At 43.8% G+C, this 17,767-nt stretch overlaps 1 protein-coding gene across 1 annotated transcript in view; it reads left to right on the top strand.

Annotated features, from left to right (window-relative positions):
- The window catches only part of BAG3 (BCL2 associated athanogene 3), an 18,675-nt gene extending 1,327 nt beyond the window's left edge, over window positions 1-17,348 (top strand). The window contains exons 2-4 of the mRNA XM_014945385.1: window positions 11,667-12,023; window positions 14,136-14,516; window positions 16,022-17,348. Coding sequence (XP_014800871.1) covers window positions 11,667-12,023; window positions 14,136-14,516; window positions 16,022-16,795 — 1,512 coding nt within the window. The 3' untranslated portion in view covers window positions 16,796-17,348. The remainder of the gene's footprint in view (window positions 1-11,666; window positions 12,024-14,135; window positions 14,517-16,021) is intronic.
- The last annotated feature ends 419 nt before the right edge of the window (window positions 17,349-17,767 follow it).

The raw sequence follows: 17,767 nt of genomic DNA on the forward strand, positions 1-17,767 counted from the left end.
CTGGGAGGACGGTGCTGCTCTAAGCACCCTTCTCTCCACCCCGAATTGTACCTAATTGTGTGGTAAAGATATAAAAATATAGAAAAAATACAGCAGTTGGGAGATAGTTTGATGTCTTGGAAATGTATCCTCGACGTACTTGGTGGCAGCTTTTCCGGCGCTGGAGCCTTCCATCCAACGTGAGGATCAAAGCACTCGGCAAGTGTTATTATTTTAAGAACTTAGTGTTTCTTAAAATAGTAATTGCCCACTTGGTGAGCGCAGGCTCGGGGTGAGAGCAGCCGGGTGTTGAAAAGGAAGGGAAGGGACGCACTAAATCCAGGGAACCGGCTGGAGCTGCAGCCACAAAGTGTCCCAAGGAATCCTAAATGTATCCTTTCACCCCCTTTTCTACTTTCTAAGGGATAGTTAGTTTGATCTACGAACGACAGAACCCCAGTAATAATACAAAAAGGTCGTACAAAAGTGTAATTCGATAATGGGAATATTGAGGGTGGTGAAGGAAAAAGTGCTTTAACAGCAGTTAGAGCAGTTTTGGAGACACCATCTTCCCAGTGTAACGAGGCACCTGTTAACAGTGGCTGTTAGGGCAATACAAATAATAAATAGTGTGTTTTTATAAGCATAAGACGTACTTGAGAAGAAAAGTGCACTGTTTACTCAAAGGCTTTTGTTAGGGAAATACGACTTGAAACAAACCCATTTAAGAGAAAAGCCCGTCGGGGAGGACGGGGAAGGGAGGGGGCTCCGCCACGTCCCCCGGCGCCGGGAGAGGCGGGGGCGGCCGGCCGGAGCCCTGCGGCTGGCGGGGAGCCCGGGGCACTTAGTGTTTCTTAAAATAGTAATTGCCCACTTGGTGAGCGCAGGCTCGGGGTGAGAGCAGCCGGGTGTTGAAAAGGAAGGGAAGGGACGCACTAAATCCAGGGAACCTGGAGCTGCAGCCACCAAGTGTTCCCAGGAATCCTAAATGTATCCTTTCAGCCCCTTTTCTACTTTCTAAGGGATAGTTAGTTTGATCTACGAACGACAGAACCCCAGTAATAATACAAAAAGGTCGTACAAAAGTGTAATTCGATAATGGGAATATTGAGGGTGGTGTAGGAAAAAGTGCTTTAACAGCAGTTAAAGCAGTTTTGGAGACACCATCTTCCCAGTGTAACGAGGCACCTGTTAACAGTGGCTGTTAGGGCAATACAAATAATAAATAGTGTGTTTTTATAAGCATAAGACGTACTTGAGAAGAAAAGTGCACTGTTTACTCAAAGGCTTTTGTTAGGGAAATACGACTTGAAACAAACCCATTTAAGAGAAAAGTCACCTTTTAAAGCCGTTTCTGATGATTGTGTGAAAACAGTTGGAAGTGCTCTGGTGGCTCAGCCCTCTGCTTGAGTGGGTGCCTGAAACAAAACACATTTTCACCCCTATCTGATGTGAAATCTGCGGTAATGAAAAGTGCCTCTTCTGCCAACTCACATGGGTTATTGCAGAAGGAGAAAGTTGCACCTGCTTTTGAATGGCTTTGGTGGGAAACACTTTTTTCCAAACAGGAAAACCAGTTACTGCTCACTACAAGCAGGAATGTGTGTGTGCTTTGGGATCATTCATTAAGAGAGAGAGAGAAATGCTTTCAGAGATGGAAGTGCAAAATTGTTGATTTGTGTCTAATGTTCAAAGAAATCACCCTCCAGTTCATGGCACCAGAAGTGGGGTGTAACTGATCTCAGACAGCCATTTGTCAGAGCCTTGAGTTAAGAATATCCCCTGGGATTCACAGACACCTCCTGAAATCGAGTTTGTTAAGTACCAGTGTATTTCACAGGGACAGGTATTTAGCAAAATATTTAGCAAAAGAAACTCAGAATCAGGCCCAAGGAAAGTATTTCTCTTCCTAAATAAAATTTTCTTAGCTAGACAATGCCAAAGAAGACAGATTACCCACTGACACTGAGTTTCAAATCCAGCAGTGATTTTTGAAGGCGTTAGACTCATTTCCTTTTACTTAAACAGGTAGGAAGGACAAAATCAGAGATGTGGGCAGAAAGAGAGACTAGATGTGAACAGCTTTCTGATTTCCCTCATTCTTAGCCTGGCTCAAAGGAGAACCTGGGGGTTTTAGAAGTGATCTAAGAATTGCAGAAGCTGATTCTGCATGTCAGACTTCATCCACCTTTTCAAGGATGATTATACAAAGATCAAACTTGTACTGACTTCATCTCTGCCTTGCGGCACTGAAATTAGCCAGTGGAATGAGCAATTTTTTAATCACCTTTATGGTGGTCTTTTAGTAGCCCTTACACGAATATCTATAAATTTTCTCTCTCTGGGCATTTGTTCCCTTTCTGAAGGCAGCGCTATGAGGTGTGACACTGTAAGTGGACAATGAACCAGGCACAGGTCTAAAGATAACTGAGCTCTTCTAGCTAAGTAATACAGCTGAGTCAGTATTAGTAATGAAGTCTCATTTCTCCCAAACCTTGGTCTTCTCACTTACTCTGGGCTTGACATGGGTGTGACTGTGCTGACCACAGTAAACTCTACCAGATATATAATCGGGTAAAATGAGAAACGGCTCTTTAAAAATTTTAACCCATGACCGAGCCATTTTAAATCAATGGAAGCAGACCTTATTTGCATTAAGTATGTATTTTAGATGTATGTCGATTTAGATTCATCAATTCAGGTGGCTCTTTGGACTTGCATTAAGTACGTATTTTAGATGTATGCAAATTTAGATTCATCAATTCAGGTGGCTCTTTGCTATTTTCTCATTCAGCCTGACCTTTTTTTCCCCACATGAGGGATGAGTGTCCTTCCTCTGCACGTTTAGCTCTGTCACTTGTATGAAATCATCCAGTATAAGGGCTGCACTGGGGAGAGCTTCCTGAGAAAGAACAGAAAACCTCTTACTGCACTCTAGTGAGAAATAAGCCATGACTTTGCAAATGACTGAAAAACATCTATTAACAAAACCTCTTGGTAGACTAATGATTTTCTTCCAAGTGTCTAATTAGTTAATTGTAAGACATTCAAAGATCGAGGGACAATCAATATCATGAAGCATGTGTATGCACACTTTTACTAAAACAGTGTTCACTAGCAATGCCACCCCTCCTGTCTTTTCTTTGGTGGAATTATTGATTCCCTATGTTCATCTGCTGTTGGTATTTTCTGTGTTAGCTTACGCCATCACAGCTCAGCATACTTTCTGCAAGATTGTCTTATAATGTTAAATTGTTTCCTTGGTATTCCCCAAAGTGTCGACAAAAAGTAGATCCCGTTTAAAGAAGAAAAGAGAAACAAGGCCTGTGTAAGTGTTTATTGATGCCCCTTCCATATGTTGGTCCCGCAGGCAGCAAACCCAATGGGAAATACTGCAACTAAAAATAGAGCAAAGGAATTGACTTTGCTGAGCTTCACTGGACTAATATTACAGTGATCGATAGCTCACTAATGCCTTAGGTTTGAGATAAAAGCTGCACCAGCCAGCCACAGAGTCTGGGAGCAGTGATAAAAGGAATAGAGTTATTGGTTGCAACAATGACGAAGGAAGAAGCAGCTGCCTTACCCTCTCACCGATGGCTCCAGTGGTATTTGGGGAACAACTACATCTAAGTTTCCATCCTCACCCTTCATGACTGTTGCATCTCTTTCCTCTCTGCTTCCCCAAATAAGTCTTCAGTTACTCGATTCCCATCTCTTTAGCAGGGAACTTATTTTTGAGCACTGACTTCTCCCGTTTGAGTTGACTGGAGAATTCTCAGTAGACCAAATTAGAAATTGCATTGAAAGTTCAGTAAGCCTCTCTGATGCTCTCTTGCTTTTGCAGTGGTCCGCATCAGTGGAAGGGAATGTAAGACTAGGCAATGCCTTAGGTCTCTTTTACTTATGGTATTTTTTATATTGCTTATGCTGATGTGCATTCTGTCACAGGTTGATAAATTAGTTACTGGATTAAAAAGGTACTGTATATAAATGGCATAATAAGTAGGAGCAGTACAATTATCAGTAGGGGATTTCTGGAGGGTTGTGTGCTGGCTTTGCCCAGATTCCCTGAAGCTGCTTTGTGTCATTACTTAAAGCCCCCCTTGACAGAACATGGTAAGCAGGGAGTTAATTTATGGAGATTCCAATTAATCTGAAAACAAAGGGTAGATCAAATCGGAAATAAGAGGGAGGAACGTGAAGAAATGATGCTGGCAATAATGTGGCAGTGTCTGGGCAACCATGCAAGAGGGAAAACAAGGAAGGTCTTGCCCGGTTCTGTGTAACTCCTGACACAGCACACCTCTTATCTAAGGGAGAAGGGAAGAATGCTCGTGCCAGGTGGCAGCAGTCCTACCTGGGAATCATATTTTTAACACCTCTAACCTATACAGAGGGCAGGACTTTTCCACAACCACATGGCAAAAATAGAATTGTTCCCACTTGAACCATGATAAGGCAGGTAAGGATCCAATTCGCTGTGGGGTGTGTAGACAGTATCACTCTAGGTAAGCTCTGTCTCCACCTTTTCCCGTGGCAGCTGTGCCCTCTCTTCCTGCCAAGTTAAATAGAAATTTAAAATTGAAGAAATGGCTTGTTCACACAAATTTCATGACTTAATTATAGGCGAAAAATGCTGTGTCTTCAAATAGGTTGCAGAAGCTGTTGGTTTGATTCTTTTTACTTTTCCTTCTTGGTTTTATAGGCAGGAAAATGAGACATGGGGTGGTGAAGAGACTTGTCTAAAATCACCCAGTAGGTCTGGTAGCACGAAAATACATTTTTATGGTTCATGGCAAAGCCTTATTTGATAAATAGGGTACAGTACAGCAAGTGTTTTTATAGTGTTGGAAAATTGCCGTTTAGGAAGTGTAGTCAAAACACTGCTGTGTGGGAAATGAAATTTAGAGGAAGATGTAGACCCTGACTACAACCTGTGAAATTCACAGCCAACTGCAATCATTAGTTACTTATTATTCTCCTCTTTTATGGGGCATTGCTTTGCTAATTCTTGAGGCTTGTACTTTCTTCCATGTCCCAAATTTCTGGCTCACAGCTAAGAGCAGGAAGGCAACAGGTTGACCACCTGCTGCTTAGGGAAGCAGTGAACAGAAATAACTGAATAAAGCGTGTCATTCTCATCACCCTTGACAAGGGTATTTCTGTGAGCGCTCTAAAGGGCTTTTCTTTAACCCCCTCCATTAAAGCTGACAGGAGGGATGGTGATACCAGCTCTCTCCTAAGAGCCTTCCATTCTTTGTAGCTTTCATTGCTTCTTTCTCTGAACACATTTGGTTTGGCCCATCGGATGGTTTCTGTGCATGGGCCAATTTCCAGGGCAAGTGTCGTCATGTCTGTGCCAAGCCTAAGAAAGAATCATCTTAGTGATAAAAAAGAAGTTTTAGTTCCTGAAACAAGATCAGCCTGCAAGATAGCCACCATGTTTGCTCCGGTAAGGCTCTCTGCTCTGGAAAGCTTAGGATTAGATTTCTCCTTCCATTTTTCATAGTGTTTATTTATTTCTAATGACACCATCAGTTAGAGCACACATTAATGCAATGCTTGTATAATACAACGTAGTAATTACAAGAGAGAACAAAAGGCTTATTTGCCTACACATGTGTATGTTAGGAAATAAAACTCAGCATCCAACAAGTAAAACATCAAAAGCAGCTCAGCGTGTAAATGGGTTACATGATGTGACCGACACCGAGTTCTCCTGAGACAGCTCATGCGACTCAGCTTATTCGTGGTTGCCTTCGGTCATTAGCTAATGATATCTTGTTCAAATGCCTATGTGCTCAGTGTATATATTTAAGCGCAAATTGTGAGTACAAGAGGGAGAATGTAAAAATCTTCAGTGGCTGAAGCAGAGCAGCAGGACGTCAGGGGTCAGCGCTGAGAACAAACCTCTCTCCACCTTCCCACTTAACGTGGTCCTCCGGGAAGTGCTAATGAAACATTCTTCTGTCGTGCTGTTAATATGAGTAAACACCAAGCACTGTTGGGAAACTTTTCAGTACTTTAATCAAGTTACAAGGAATACTTGGATATGCTGATTTCTATCACTAGCAAAGCCGGTGTAGTCATTTTGATTTGTCTAGTTTAGAGTAACAGAGGAGAAAAAAAAAAAGGTCTGGCCAAAAGTACAATACAAGCAGGTATGGAATCCTGGCCTCATGGGGAAATCTTTGCCTTTACATGGCATAAAATGTGTTCAGTTTTGTGGGGGTTTTTTTGTTAGTTTTTTTAGTAAGTAGACTTGGTACAACATTCTTAGTTTTGAATATTAGGTACTGCTGGCTTTTTCGGTTATTCATGGCAATTTCTGATAAAAATTGATTTGAGTATGTGTGCAAAGAAAACTTAGTTGTCGTTTTGCAGTCACTCATTTTAATTACATTGTTGTATTCTGTTGTGAAAGAACAGACTCATACTACTCCCTTCTTCCTAAATATATGGGATCCAGGCTTAAAATCATGGGAAGTGTGCTCTCAAGTCAGATTTTGTCAGAACTGGCATTTTCTCAGTCATTTAAGCAACCAGAATACTTTTATTTGCATGGTAGAGTTTACAGCAGCTTAAAAGTTCAGAGCCATGCTGAAGTCAGTAGACCTTCTGTTTGCCTACAGAGATATTTCATCTCTTAGTAATGCTTGCAAAATTTGTATTCCTTTGCTAGGTAATATTTATGAAACAAATATAATTTAAATATTTGTTCTGATGCTCTGGAAGAGCTAAAGAGATGCTCTATGTGTATATAATACACGCTTTAGAGAGTTGAATTTACTATACTACAAATAATCAATACAGGTCAAGAAAAATGGGAGCACGTAATGGCAGAAAAACTTGCTTTTTAACTTCTTTTTCTGTAGACCATTTTAGTATAAGAGGAATGAAAAATGTATTATGTTTTTAAGTTTTTTTCTGTAGACCACTTTAGTATAAGAGGAATGAAAAATGTATTATGGAAGCAGTCTCAAAAAGGTGATTCCAAGTTCCATACAACTACTCAAGTAATCTAGTGTGCATACAGGATAGCTTGACAAATTTCATTCTGTGGGTACGGCCATCTGGATGACTTCAGTGGTGATTTGCTGGCATCAGCAGTGGCTGAATGTGCAGGTTTCTGTGTTTTGGTCTGGAATAACACTTGAGCAGTCAGGAGGGATGCCATTATCCACTCCGGATAGATAGTACAGCTGGACCAGGAGTTTTCTTGCAAGGTTGTGTTTTTCTCTTGCCATCACTTCTTTTATTTTTTATTCCAATGGCACACAGCATCAGAACTCACTGAAAATCTCCACAAGTTGGAGGATTTTAGCGTCACTCCTGACCCTGCCCTTCCTACGGGAAGCCAAGAGTAGGATGTGGGGTTATGAAGTGTTTTTTCCAGTTGCACAACATGCGCTGGCTGCACCTTTATTTATCATGGTGATGGCCTCACAACAGAGACTCGTGTCCCCGTCCGGACCGTGCTGTCCCGCTCCCAGCTCAGTTAAAACACAGTGATGCTTTTTTCTTTCTCATTTGACCAGCGATGGTGACTCCTTTACGCTTCCTTGGCACCTCCTGCCATGGTGCATGGGGTCTGAGTTTCTGGTGTTGTTTCAGGGCACCTGAAGTGTAGGTCAGAACCGTCGCTGATATTTTCGAGGGGAGTTTTTTGCATTTTTATGTTCCCTCCTTTTTTAGGAGGGATTCTGACTTTGTCAAAAAAGGATTCTGATCCTTTTTTAGGGTTTCTGACTCTTAAATGTCGAAGGAGTGTGTGATCACAGCCAGCATTCCCATAGTGCTGATTGTCAGTTGTGTTACTTACAGGAAAATTTATCGATGTTCTGTTATTCATAATCATTCTCAATTTTATCATCAAAGTACTTGTTTTCTTGGACGGGGGCAGGAGAAATTTACTTTATTTTTTTAATGCAGAAATAGGAGTTGGGTTCCTGTTTTTTATACTTAAACTGGGAAGGATGATGGACTAAGGAGTTTCATTCATTCATTTGTCATATCTCTTTGTGGATTTGTGCTAAATGTGAGCTCTGGGCTTTTTCAGATAACACATTTGTTAACATAACAAGCAAAACCTGCATTTGTTAGAGGGCAACTGAAAACCAAAAATGGACACTTTTGTTCTCCTGGCTGGCTGTCCTGTGAAATTTAAGAATTGCAAGTGTTCAGAGGGAACCCATGAATCTCTTCTCCGTAGCGTTACAATGAGAGTTTTCCAGAGCTCGATTCCATTCCTCCCCCCTTGCCGCAGTGTCCCCAGGCACACCTCAGCTTCTCCTGGAGTCTTCCAGAACCTGTTTGTCCAGGCTGGAAACGCAGCCTTCCTTGCACAAAAGGGAGAACTGCTTTGGCCAAAAACCTGACTGGGGGGGTATGGGGATCCGCATGCCCTCGCTGTTGTGTTGGATTCCCACTAAAAATCAACCCAAACCACTTGCAACCTGAACCCAAGGCCTCTTTTGTCTTTGGTGACAGTTCTGCTGTGTGGTTCCTCAGTGCAGGGTGTTTCAAAGCAAGTGGATTGGGCATGTTCATGGACATACGAAACGGTGGGGAGAAAGGGAACAAGGAAGAAGAAGGAATGCTGAGGACGTGGTGATCCAAACTGGCTAACATAAGAAACTGTTTATAAAGTTAAATAGGGGACTAGAACATCTCTCTGATGAGGAAAGGCTGAGGGACTTGGGTCTTTTTAGTCTGGAGAGGAGAAGACTGAGGAAGGATCTGATCAATGCTTATAAATACTCAAAGGGTGGGTGTCAGGAGGATGGGGCCGGTCTTTTTTCAGTGGTGCCCAGTGACAGGACAAGGAGCAATGGGCACAAACTTGAACATAAGGAGGAACTTCTTTACTTTGAGGGTGGCAGAGCCCTGGAAGAGGCTGCCCAGGGAGGTGGTGGAGTCTCTGTCTCTGGGGACATTCAAACCCCACCTGGACACGTTCCTGTGCAACCTGCTCTGGGTGGACCTGCTCTGGCAGGGGCTTGCACTAGATGATCTCCAGAGGTCCCTTCCAACCCCTACAGTTCTGTGATTCTGTGTGGTTCAGTGTTGAAGGGAGCAATGTGGATCAGGAAGAACAGTTGTGATGACAGCACCTTTCCTAAATCTGAACTCCCTGCCTCAGAGCTGCTGATGGTGAGGGAAAAATAAAAGGGACGCCGCATTTATTCCTTTCCTGGGGGCTGCACCAAGATGACTGCACTGTTAAGAGACACACACACACACAAGTCCTCCCTGGTTAGCAGACCTGACTACAGGGGAAAAAAACAACAAAGGACCAACTTGAAATGCTAACTCCCCACAGGAGCAGCAGAGGTTTTCTGAAGTGTAAGAATAAAAGACAAATCATCACAGCATAGATTATGCTGTGGTTCTTCAAGAGGGGCCAGTGTTTCCATTAAAAAAACCCCACTATTAAGCTTGCCAAAAGTTTCACTTCAGATATAAACTGAATTGTTTGAAAAAGCAGTCCAACCTGATTTCTCTTTGGTTTTGGGCTGCTGCTTTTGTATTTCTTACCAGGGTTTAAGTTGCAGAGGCAGGTTTCCGGGGTCGCCAAGAGGGTTCAAAACAAGGGCAGCCTCAAGGGTCTGAAAGTGAAGACAAGGGAGGGGAAGCCCGTGGTCGGACTCGGAGCAGAGGGTTCATGGAGGGTGGGGGCAGTGGGACAGTCTCTGTGTGGAAGGCAAGGATTTATTATTGTGGATTACTCCAGGAGATTGGAGGGTTTGTGCCTGAGTGGAGCAATTCAAAACACTGCAGACCCCTAAAATGCCAGGAGAGAGAGGAGCTGGCAGCTGATCCCTTTGGGCAGATTTGTTGTACACCCAGGTGGAGCAGAGCACCCATGGCCAAGAGCCTCCTCATGTCAGGGCTTCCTTAGGTGCCACTGGCCCACCCAGCTCCTAAACCCTTCGGCAGCGCTGGAAGTGAGTGAATCTCCTTTTTATAGCGGTGGGAGCCGTGCCTGTAGGTGGGGTGGGTGGCCGGGGACTCTCGGGTTGCACCCCCTGGGTCAGGGGAGACTGTGCCCAGCAGCTGGTGAGCGACGAGGTGCTTCTTCCGACTGTCGAATCCTGGGTTCCCCTCCCTCCTGGGCAGCCTCCTCGGCTCCGCTCCCCCGGCAGAGACACTTGGCTCCGACGTGGCCTTGCATTGTTGCTCGCTGAGCACACCTCAAATTTATTTTCCGGCAAATGCACTTCTCTGGCATTAAGTGTGCGTCCCTCCAGATCCCGGGAGAGATGGCTGTGGGTTCAGGGTTACACTGGTAGAAAGTAAACTGGCAAACGGTTGTTGGTCCTGGGGTCCCGAAGCTCCCAGACAGCCTGCGTGGAGCAGAGGAATGTGCTTTCCCGGTAGGGGGAATTTAACATGACTCATCTGTCGGCGGCGGTGGATCCTGGTGCAGACCTTGGCATGAGATCATCCTTGTCCTGCAACTGGAAAAGCCAACTGCAAATTACTTCTCCGTGCGAACTTTCTAGGCCTGACTCTCCTCTGTGCCCCTTTTGGATTTTTTCCTTTGTTTGTAAAGGGATTTTTAATGAGAAAAATAAAGTGCAACATTGGGGCCTCTGACTTGGAGCTTGTTCCTTTTAGTACTAGTTACCTAAATAATAGCCTTCGTTCTCTGCAGTTTCACTGCTCACAGGAATTCTCAGAAATTAATTTTTAAGGGAATACTGTCTCAAAATCTGGTTAGTAAAATAGTTCATTCTTAATGAATTAGTATATTAATGTGTACAGAGGCGACATTGAATATTTTTGCAGCTTAAACACCTCTTTAAAAATAGGGTTTCCAACACTTGCACCATATGTCCCCTTATTAAATTCTCCTCTTACTGAATAATGACATTACCCTCTGAATGACAGAGGTGCTTGTTATATGATCTGACTTAGAGATACATCTGGAACTTGGCCCTCGCGGGGCCTCAAAATAGAATGACCGATGCAGGAAGAACTTACTAGAGGACTTGTGAGGGCTCTTAGTACAAACCACCCTTCCACCCTTGCCAGAGCTTTGACATTGTCCAGTGAGCATATTCAGACAACGCAGGGATTTATTTTATCTTGCTTTTCAGCATTTTCCTCTTCGTTACGCTATCCTGTCTTCCCTTCTCCTCTCCTTCAGTATTTACTGACCTGGATCCTCCCGTAGCTGGAAGTGAATGTATCCTTCAGTATGTGGCATTAGATATGTGACTTTAGATAACCAGTGGGAAGAACACCACCAGCAAATATCATGCTTCTGATGGGACTTGGCTTCCTTGAAAGTTTCTTGTCAGACGGTATCTATAGCACGGGGTGGGTTCTGAGAGGTGCTAAGGAGGTCTCTGGTCCCACAGGCCAGAAGTTGGAGGAGCTCTGTCTGAAGGGGTTGGGCTGGTGGCTAAAAGCAAGTGATGTATGTTGAGTAGCTAATTCTGGTGTAATTAGGCAGGTTTTTTAAAGGCCAAGTTGGTATTTATGAGAAGTGGGGGTGAAAGACATGTACATAAGCGAATTTTTTAGCTTATTCTCCTCCCTGCGCAAACCCAAGTGGGTCAGAACTTCCCACATGTAGCTGATACCACTTTTGGGATAGACCTTTAGGGCAGCTTCTTCTTACCAGCTGTGTTGAGCTGAGCTACCAGCAAATGCTATGTGATGTTTTTAACTTCCAGGATGGCCAGTCATCAGCAAACGGTCCGTCCCGCGACAGCCCCAAGCAGCCACCGGCAAGAGAAGGAAACGTGGTGTACCCCAAGCTGCGGGCTGGCTACATCCCTATTCCTGTCATCCACGAGGGCATCGACGGCAGACAGCAGCACCCCTGCTTCTCTGCCCCACAGCCCGGCCTGCAGCGGTACAAGACCGAGGCCGTGCCCACCACCGTGCAGGCTCAGCCACCTCTAAGAGGGGCCTATGGCGGCCCCGAGTCCCCTCCAAGGGGACCGACGGAGGCTTCTCAGACGGATAAACAATGTGGACAGACAACGGCAGCTGCAGCAGCCCAAGCGCCGGCCACGCACGGACCCGAGGTAACGTGTCCGGGATTGCTGGGGTGTGTTTGCATTGGTCTTTGCAGCAGTTATGACCTGAATGTCACATGGGTAGTTTATCCTTCAGAAAGCCAAACTTGCCACAGGATTACATTTTCCCAATAGTCCCAGAGTGCTAAAACGCCGAAAGTGCAGAGTCACGGCAGCGTAAATGTGTCGGGTTTTTCCAGCATCGCCCGCTTTCGTTCTGGAATGATTCTGCAGAAACAAGTGCAGGGAAATGGCTTCTGCTAAAAGGCAGCTTCTGAGCCACACAGGTTCTGCAGCAGGGGAGGACTGGTTTGGGGTTCATACCGGTTCCCCCACAAATGGAGGATACAGACAGCTCTTTTCTGTTCTGCACTGTGAGTCAGAAACCAAAGAGAACACAGTGGGAGAGAAAAAAATGAAGTGGCCAGTTAGGTAACAACCCAGAAGCTCTACTGCTGTGATCTTTGCTTTCCAGTTTAATCCTTCAGTTGGATTACATGTATAGATGCACATATATACAGCTTTAAAAGTGAATGGTAAAGTGTTTTTGTCATTCAAATACTTTCAAACTATGAGCACGTTTAAAAAAAAAACACCCCACTGCTTGCTTAGTGCTTGAGAAGGTGGGATTTTGCTTTCCCTGCTCTCTCTAGAGAATTAGCAGAATTAGTATTCTTGTAGAATATGGAAATATCAACCTCATTTTTATTCAAAGTAAGATGAGCAGGAAATTCAGCCTTCACCAAGCTGAGACTATGTCACCAGGTCTGTAATTCAGCAGTGGTGGCTTTTCCTCTGAAACCTGTTTGAAGTCTGAACAATATAATTACAATTCTGGTAGCAGGTTTCTCGGCTGTCTTGACTAACAATGTCTTGTCCGTGCAGTATCAGGACAAGAGGCTCAGCTTGTCCCTCTCCCAGCACGGTACAGCTTTGTCCTGTACACACAGTGGCTTTGGGGACATCTTCTGTGCCTCTTACTGCAGTCCTCTGAGATTAACTGCTGAGGACCTCAAAACTTGCTGTTTCAAACTTAGTGCAGTGTGGGTAGCAACTGACCAGAGCCTGTGACTCTGCCTTTAAACCCCTTGTCACCACCAAGGCCACCAGCAGTGGCAGTGATGGGTACCATAATGCCACTACAAACCAGCATTTATTTATTTATTCAAGGTTGCTGTTTCATGGGCAGCTGAGCAGTTCACTGGCACCAAAATAGGGGTCTTGTTCCCCTTCCTCTCCTGCCTTGCCTGCCCTTCTTGTCTTCTGGCTGTGTTGTCCTCCCCTTTCCTCTTCCAGCTCCAGTCTGACCCAGCCTTTCACCAACCTGTGTAACAAACCCATCAGGAAATCATTTTTTTCCTCGTACTCAGTGAGTGAAACTGGTCGGAGAACAGCCTGATGGCTGCTGGAGTTGGTGCAGAGTAGGTGAGGTGATGGACTGGCACAGCAGGAGGTGGGAGGGAGCTGTGGGCAAACAAATAAATGGCCTTTCCCCAAATTCCAGACCCACAACTGGGAACAGGCTGAGAATGGGATTCTGCAGTGAGCCCAGTGCTCGCTCCTGCTAACGGTGGTGCCAAGGGGCTGAGAAGCTGGAAGGTCTTAGGGGGGAAAAAGGGGACAATAACCATATATGCATTGCCATAGCCTGCTATCGAATTAATTACATCATTTAAAAAAACACCCCACAAAAGGAACAAAATCTGTTAGTGTGACCTGGATCAGAAGTCTGAATGCTGTGTGCCTCTCTCAGGGGGTTGTTTTTGTCTCCAGCATATAATTTGTTTGCTTAACTTTAGTTTGCCTCAAATTTAACAGGTTTAGACAGGAACGGCCATGCAAAAGCAGCAAACATTGTGAGTGAGCATCCACTCCCTGCTCATTTGAGGGCTGGGAATGCTGTAGCTCAGGTTTCTACTTGTTCTAATGATGCTCTCTCACAACTTCTGTGGTTTGTATAGTGAGGCCCTTGGCCAGAAAAACAAGGAAGTGGATCCTTCGCGTGCCGGAAACATGAGCTCAGTTTCTCTGACCATTTCCTACTTTTTTCCCTTTGGAAATGAAAAGTACTGTGAGCACCAAACGTTTAAAATTTAATAATGGATTTTGTTTTCATGGCAGCCTCCACCTCCTGCAGCTTCTGATTCTCCGACCATTTCCCCTCAGTCCTCTGGCAGACCCAACGCAGGAAGCCATCAGCTTCCTCGCGGTTATATTCCAATTCCCGTCATCCACGAAAATATCCAACGGCAACCAGCACAAGTCTACCATCAGGCACAGAAGACGCACTACCCTGCCCAGCAGAGCGAGTTCCAAGCCCACCAACCCGTGTTTCACAAAATTCAACCAGAGGAGAGGGAGCCCAAGCCGACGCGAGCGCAGTCTCCCTTCAGAGTGGCTCAGAGAGGCGCATCCAGCCGCGAAAGTTCACCGGCCAGAGTCACCACCCAGATCCAGCCCCCAGCTCCCATCAGAGTGCAGACAGTTGTAGACAGACCCCAGGTATGTAGAATGGGGCAGGGAATTACCCTTGGCTCATACTACTAACAGGTAGATGAAAGCACCTAAAGCAGTCTCCGTTTCTGCATTTAAACAAATCGGGAGATACTGAGATAATGCACCAGCATCATGTTGCCTTCCCACCTATCAGGATGGTGGAGTCTTTGGATCACTGAAATATAATTCAACACACAATTTGATTTTCCTCTCGTCACAGCATAATTTGGTGTAATTACACTGAGGTCACGGATGTTGCATTATGTTTGTGAGAAGAAAATCAGGTCCGCGGGATTTGTGGCATCTGTGTAAATACACCTCACTGATGTCTCAGAACCACTTAGGGCAGCATCAGATGCACAAAGTAATTTTAGTTAAGAAGAAAGGATCAGCAAAATTTATTCTTCCTACATGAAGCATGCTCTTGCTCATAGAACATGTTGCTCATTGGACATTTTTTCCATATTAAAATTCTTACTACAGTGAAAGGCTACTGGGAATTTGACTACTGTGAGCATGTGGAAGGGGAAGCCTTGAAATCTCTCTTGAGAGATTTCACATTGAAAAGGACAGGAGCAGAATTAGGTTAATATTTTTGAAAATTCAGGTGCTAGGACAAAACAATGAAGACTTCCGATGTAATGGCATATTCCAGGTTATAATGCTAATTTATTTTTATGGGTGAGAATTTGAGCTCCCTCATCAATTTCCTCTCTGGAGAGATTTCACATTGGAAAGGACAGGAGCAGAATTAGGTTAATATTTTTGAAAATCCAGGTGCTAGGGCAAAACAATGAAGACTTCCAATGTAATGGCATATTCCAGGTTATAATGCTAATTTATTTTTATGGGTGAGAATTTGAGCTCCCTCATCAAATTTGATGTTTAATGGGTAAAGCAGTAAGAGATTGTCAGTCCAGGCCATTACTTATTTGGTTTAAATATAAATGTAGGTATTTTACTTCAGCCATCTAAGTCCAATGAGAGCTGGATCTAGTACCTTTCCAAAATAACTGTATGTGCACAAATTAGGAAAAGGAAAATGCAGATCTCATGAATTCCAGTTTTCTGCTAAGATTTAAAAATTAGTTTCAAGAGATTTCTGATTTGATAACGCTTCTATCTTTGTTAATCCCAGGGATTGTCTCTAATCGCTACAGTGTAATAAGATTGACACAGTAACCTCTGCATGTAAATAGTCTACAGAAGAAATCAGTATAAATAAGCAGTAGCAAAAAAGGGAATGTTATGAAAACATTAGGTGTTTGTAGGTCAGTAGGTGCTTGTAATCTGCAATAGCTTGAAAACAATAACTGAACTCTTCAGCACAGTGCTTTTTTTATCTAAAACGCGTAAAATTCAGCAATGCACAGGAAAGATTGATCATCTGGCATGTGCAAAAATTCCCCTTCTAGAAGTACAGAAAATTGGATGTTAGGTTACTTGTTCTTTAGAAGGAAATAAGGAGCATTGTTCATTGTATCTCAACACAGACTTGCCTTGCTCACCAGGTTTCTCAGCAACAAGTCCCACCTCAAGAGCCACCAAGACCACCACCTCCTCCTGAAATCAAACCTGAGAACAAGGTAGTCCCACCACCTGAAACCGAGGCGCCATCACCGTATATCCCAATTCAGGTCACCCACCAAGAGCCCGAACCTAAACTACCACCCCAGAAGCCTCCACCCATGGCAGAGAAAGCTGACAAAAAGGTTCCCTGCCCAGCTAAGGTTGTTCCCCCACAGGAAAGGCCTCCTCCTGAAGAAGCGGCCACACCGAAGACAATGGAAACGGGAGAACCTCAAAAGCATCCTGGTGTTTTGAAAGTGGAGGCGATTCTGGAGAAAGTACAAATGCTTGAGCAGGCAGTCGACTCCTTTGAAGGCAAGAAAACTGACAAAAAATACTTGATGATTGAAGAGTATTTGACCAAAGAGCTGCTAGCCCTAGACTCAGTGGACCCTGAGGGTCGTGCGGATGTGCGCCAGGCCAGGAGAGATGGTGTAAGGAAGGTCCAGAACATTTTGGAAAGACTTGAACAGAAAGCAGAAGATGTCCCAGAACCAGTTCAAGTTGATGGACTTCAGCCAAATTTGCCAGAGCCAAAGCCACCACAGGAAATCATGGAGATTGAGCCTGTGGTAGTCAAGAGCAAGGGAGATACCAGTAATAAAGATGCTAAAGAGGAAACCAAAATGGAGAGACATCAGCCTGAAACCAAGGAAGAAGTGTTTACCAATCTCGCCACTACGACAAACACATCTAATAATCCAACTGAACCGTAGCCCCATGCTGAAATTAAAATCTCTCAGACTTTATAACTTAAAGTGTGATTAAGTGAATTTTAAGTTGCATGCATTTCCAGAGCTCTTTTCAACTGGTTTTTAATCAACATAGCAGCTTGGGACACAGTAAACACTTTGTGGGGGAAGGAGGGAGTTAGAAAGAAAGTAATGCATTTATCCTTTATTCTTACACTATGTAAAAAACATGTTTCAAAAATAAACCCTGTACATTAATCACTTCTAGATCAGCTGAATGGAAGAAAAACCAAACAAAACAAGCCAACTACTTCAGGATTAATATTGATGCGTGTTGTTTAGGGTGTATTCTTTTGCAGGTGATTTTTGTAAAATCAGTGGCCTGCATTGTCAGAATACCAGTCCTTCTATACGTGTAGCCACTCTTAACAGTAATGTTATTATTTTTAATGTTCACAGTTGGGCACTTTAAGTAATGATGGATAGAAAGTGTGTAAGAAACTGTAGGGATATTTATATGTGTGCAGGATTTCGATATTATATTTTAAGAGGGAAATAAAATAATATAGAAGCCTAATTTAGTCTTGTGATTTTATAAGCTGGAAATGTAAGAACAGTAATGGGTTTCAAACACACTCTTCTAAATATAAGAGATTTCTTTTAGTTACATCATTGTAGTTGAAATCTGACAGCTGGTTCCTCATCAAGACCAAAATGTGCCTTTCTCCATTGACTTACTCCCTTTTAATGTCATTGCTGTATCACATGTGTGGATTCAGGAAAGAATTTGGTTTAGGTTTTATTTCTCCCCACCCTCCTCCCCCCTTCCTCGCTCTGTCCTGGGAGTCACCATTTAACAAAAGTGTTTATAACATTATGAAATCCATATCTACTGCTGTTGTCTTATGGAAATTTACAGCATCTTAACTTGGTCTGTAAAGTCACTCTTTCACTAACAACTTCTGAATTTCCAGCCAAACAAACTTCGCATTCATG

This window comes from Calidris pugnax, unplaced genomic scaffold (genome assembly GCF_001431845.1).
Source record: "Calidris pugnax isolate Ruff unplaced genomic scaffold, ASM143184v1 scaffold89, whole genome shotgun sequence".
NCBI classification, from domain to species: Eukaryota; Metazoa; Chordata; class Aves; order Charadriiformes; family Scolopacidae; genus Calidris; species Calidris pugnax.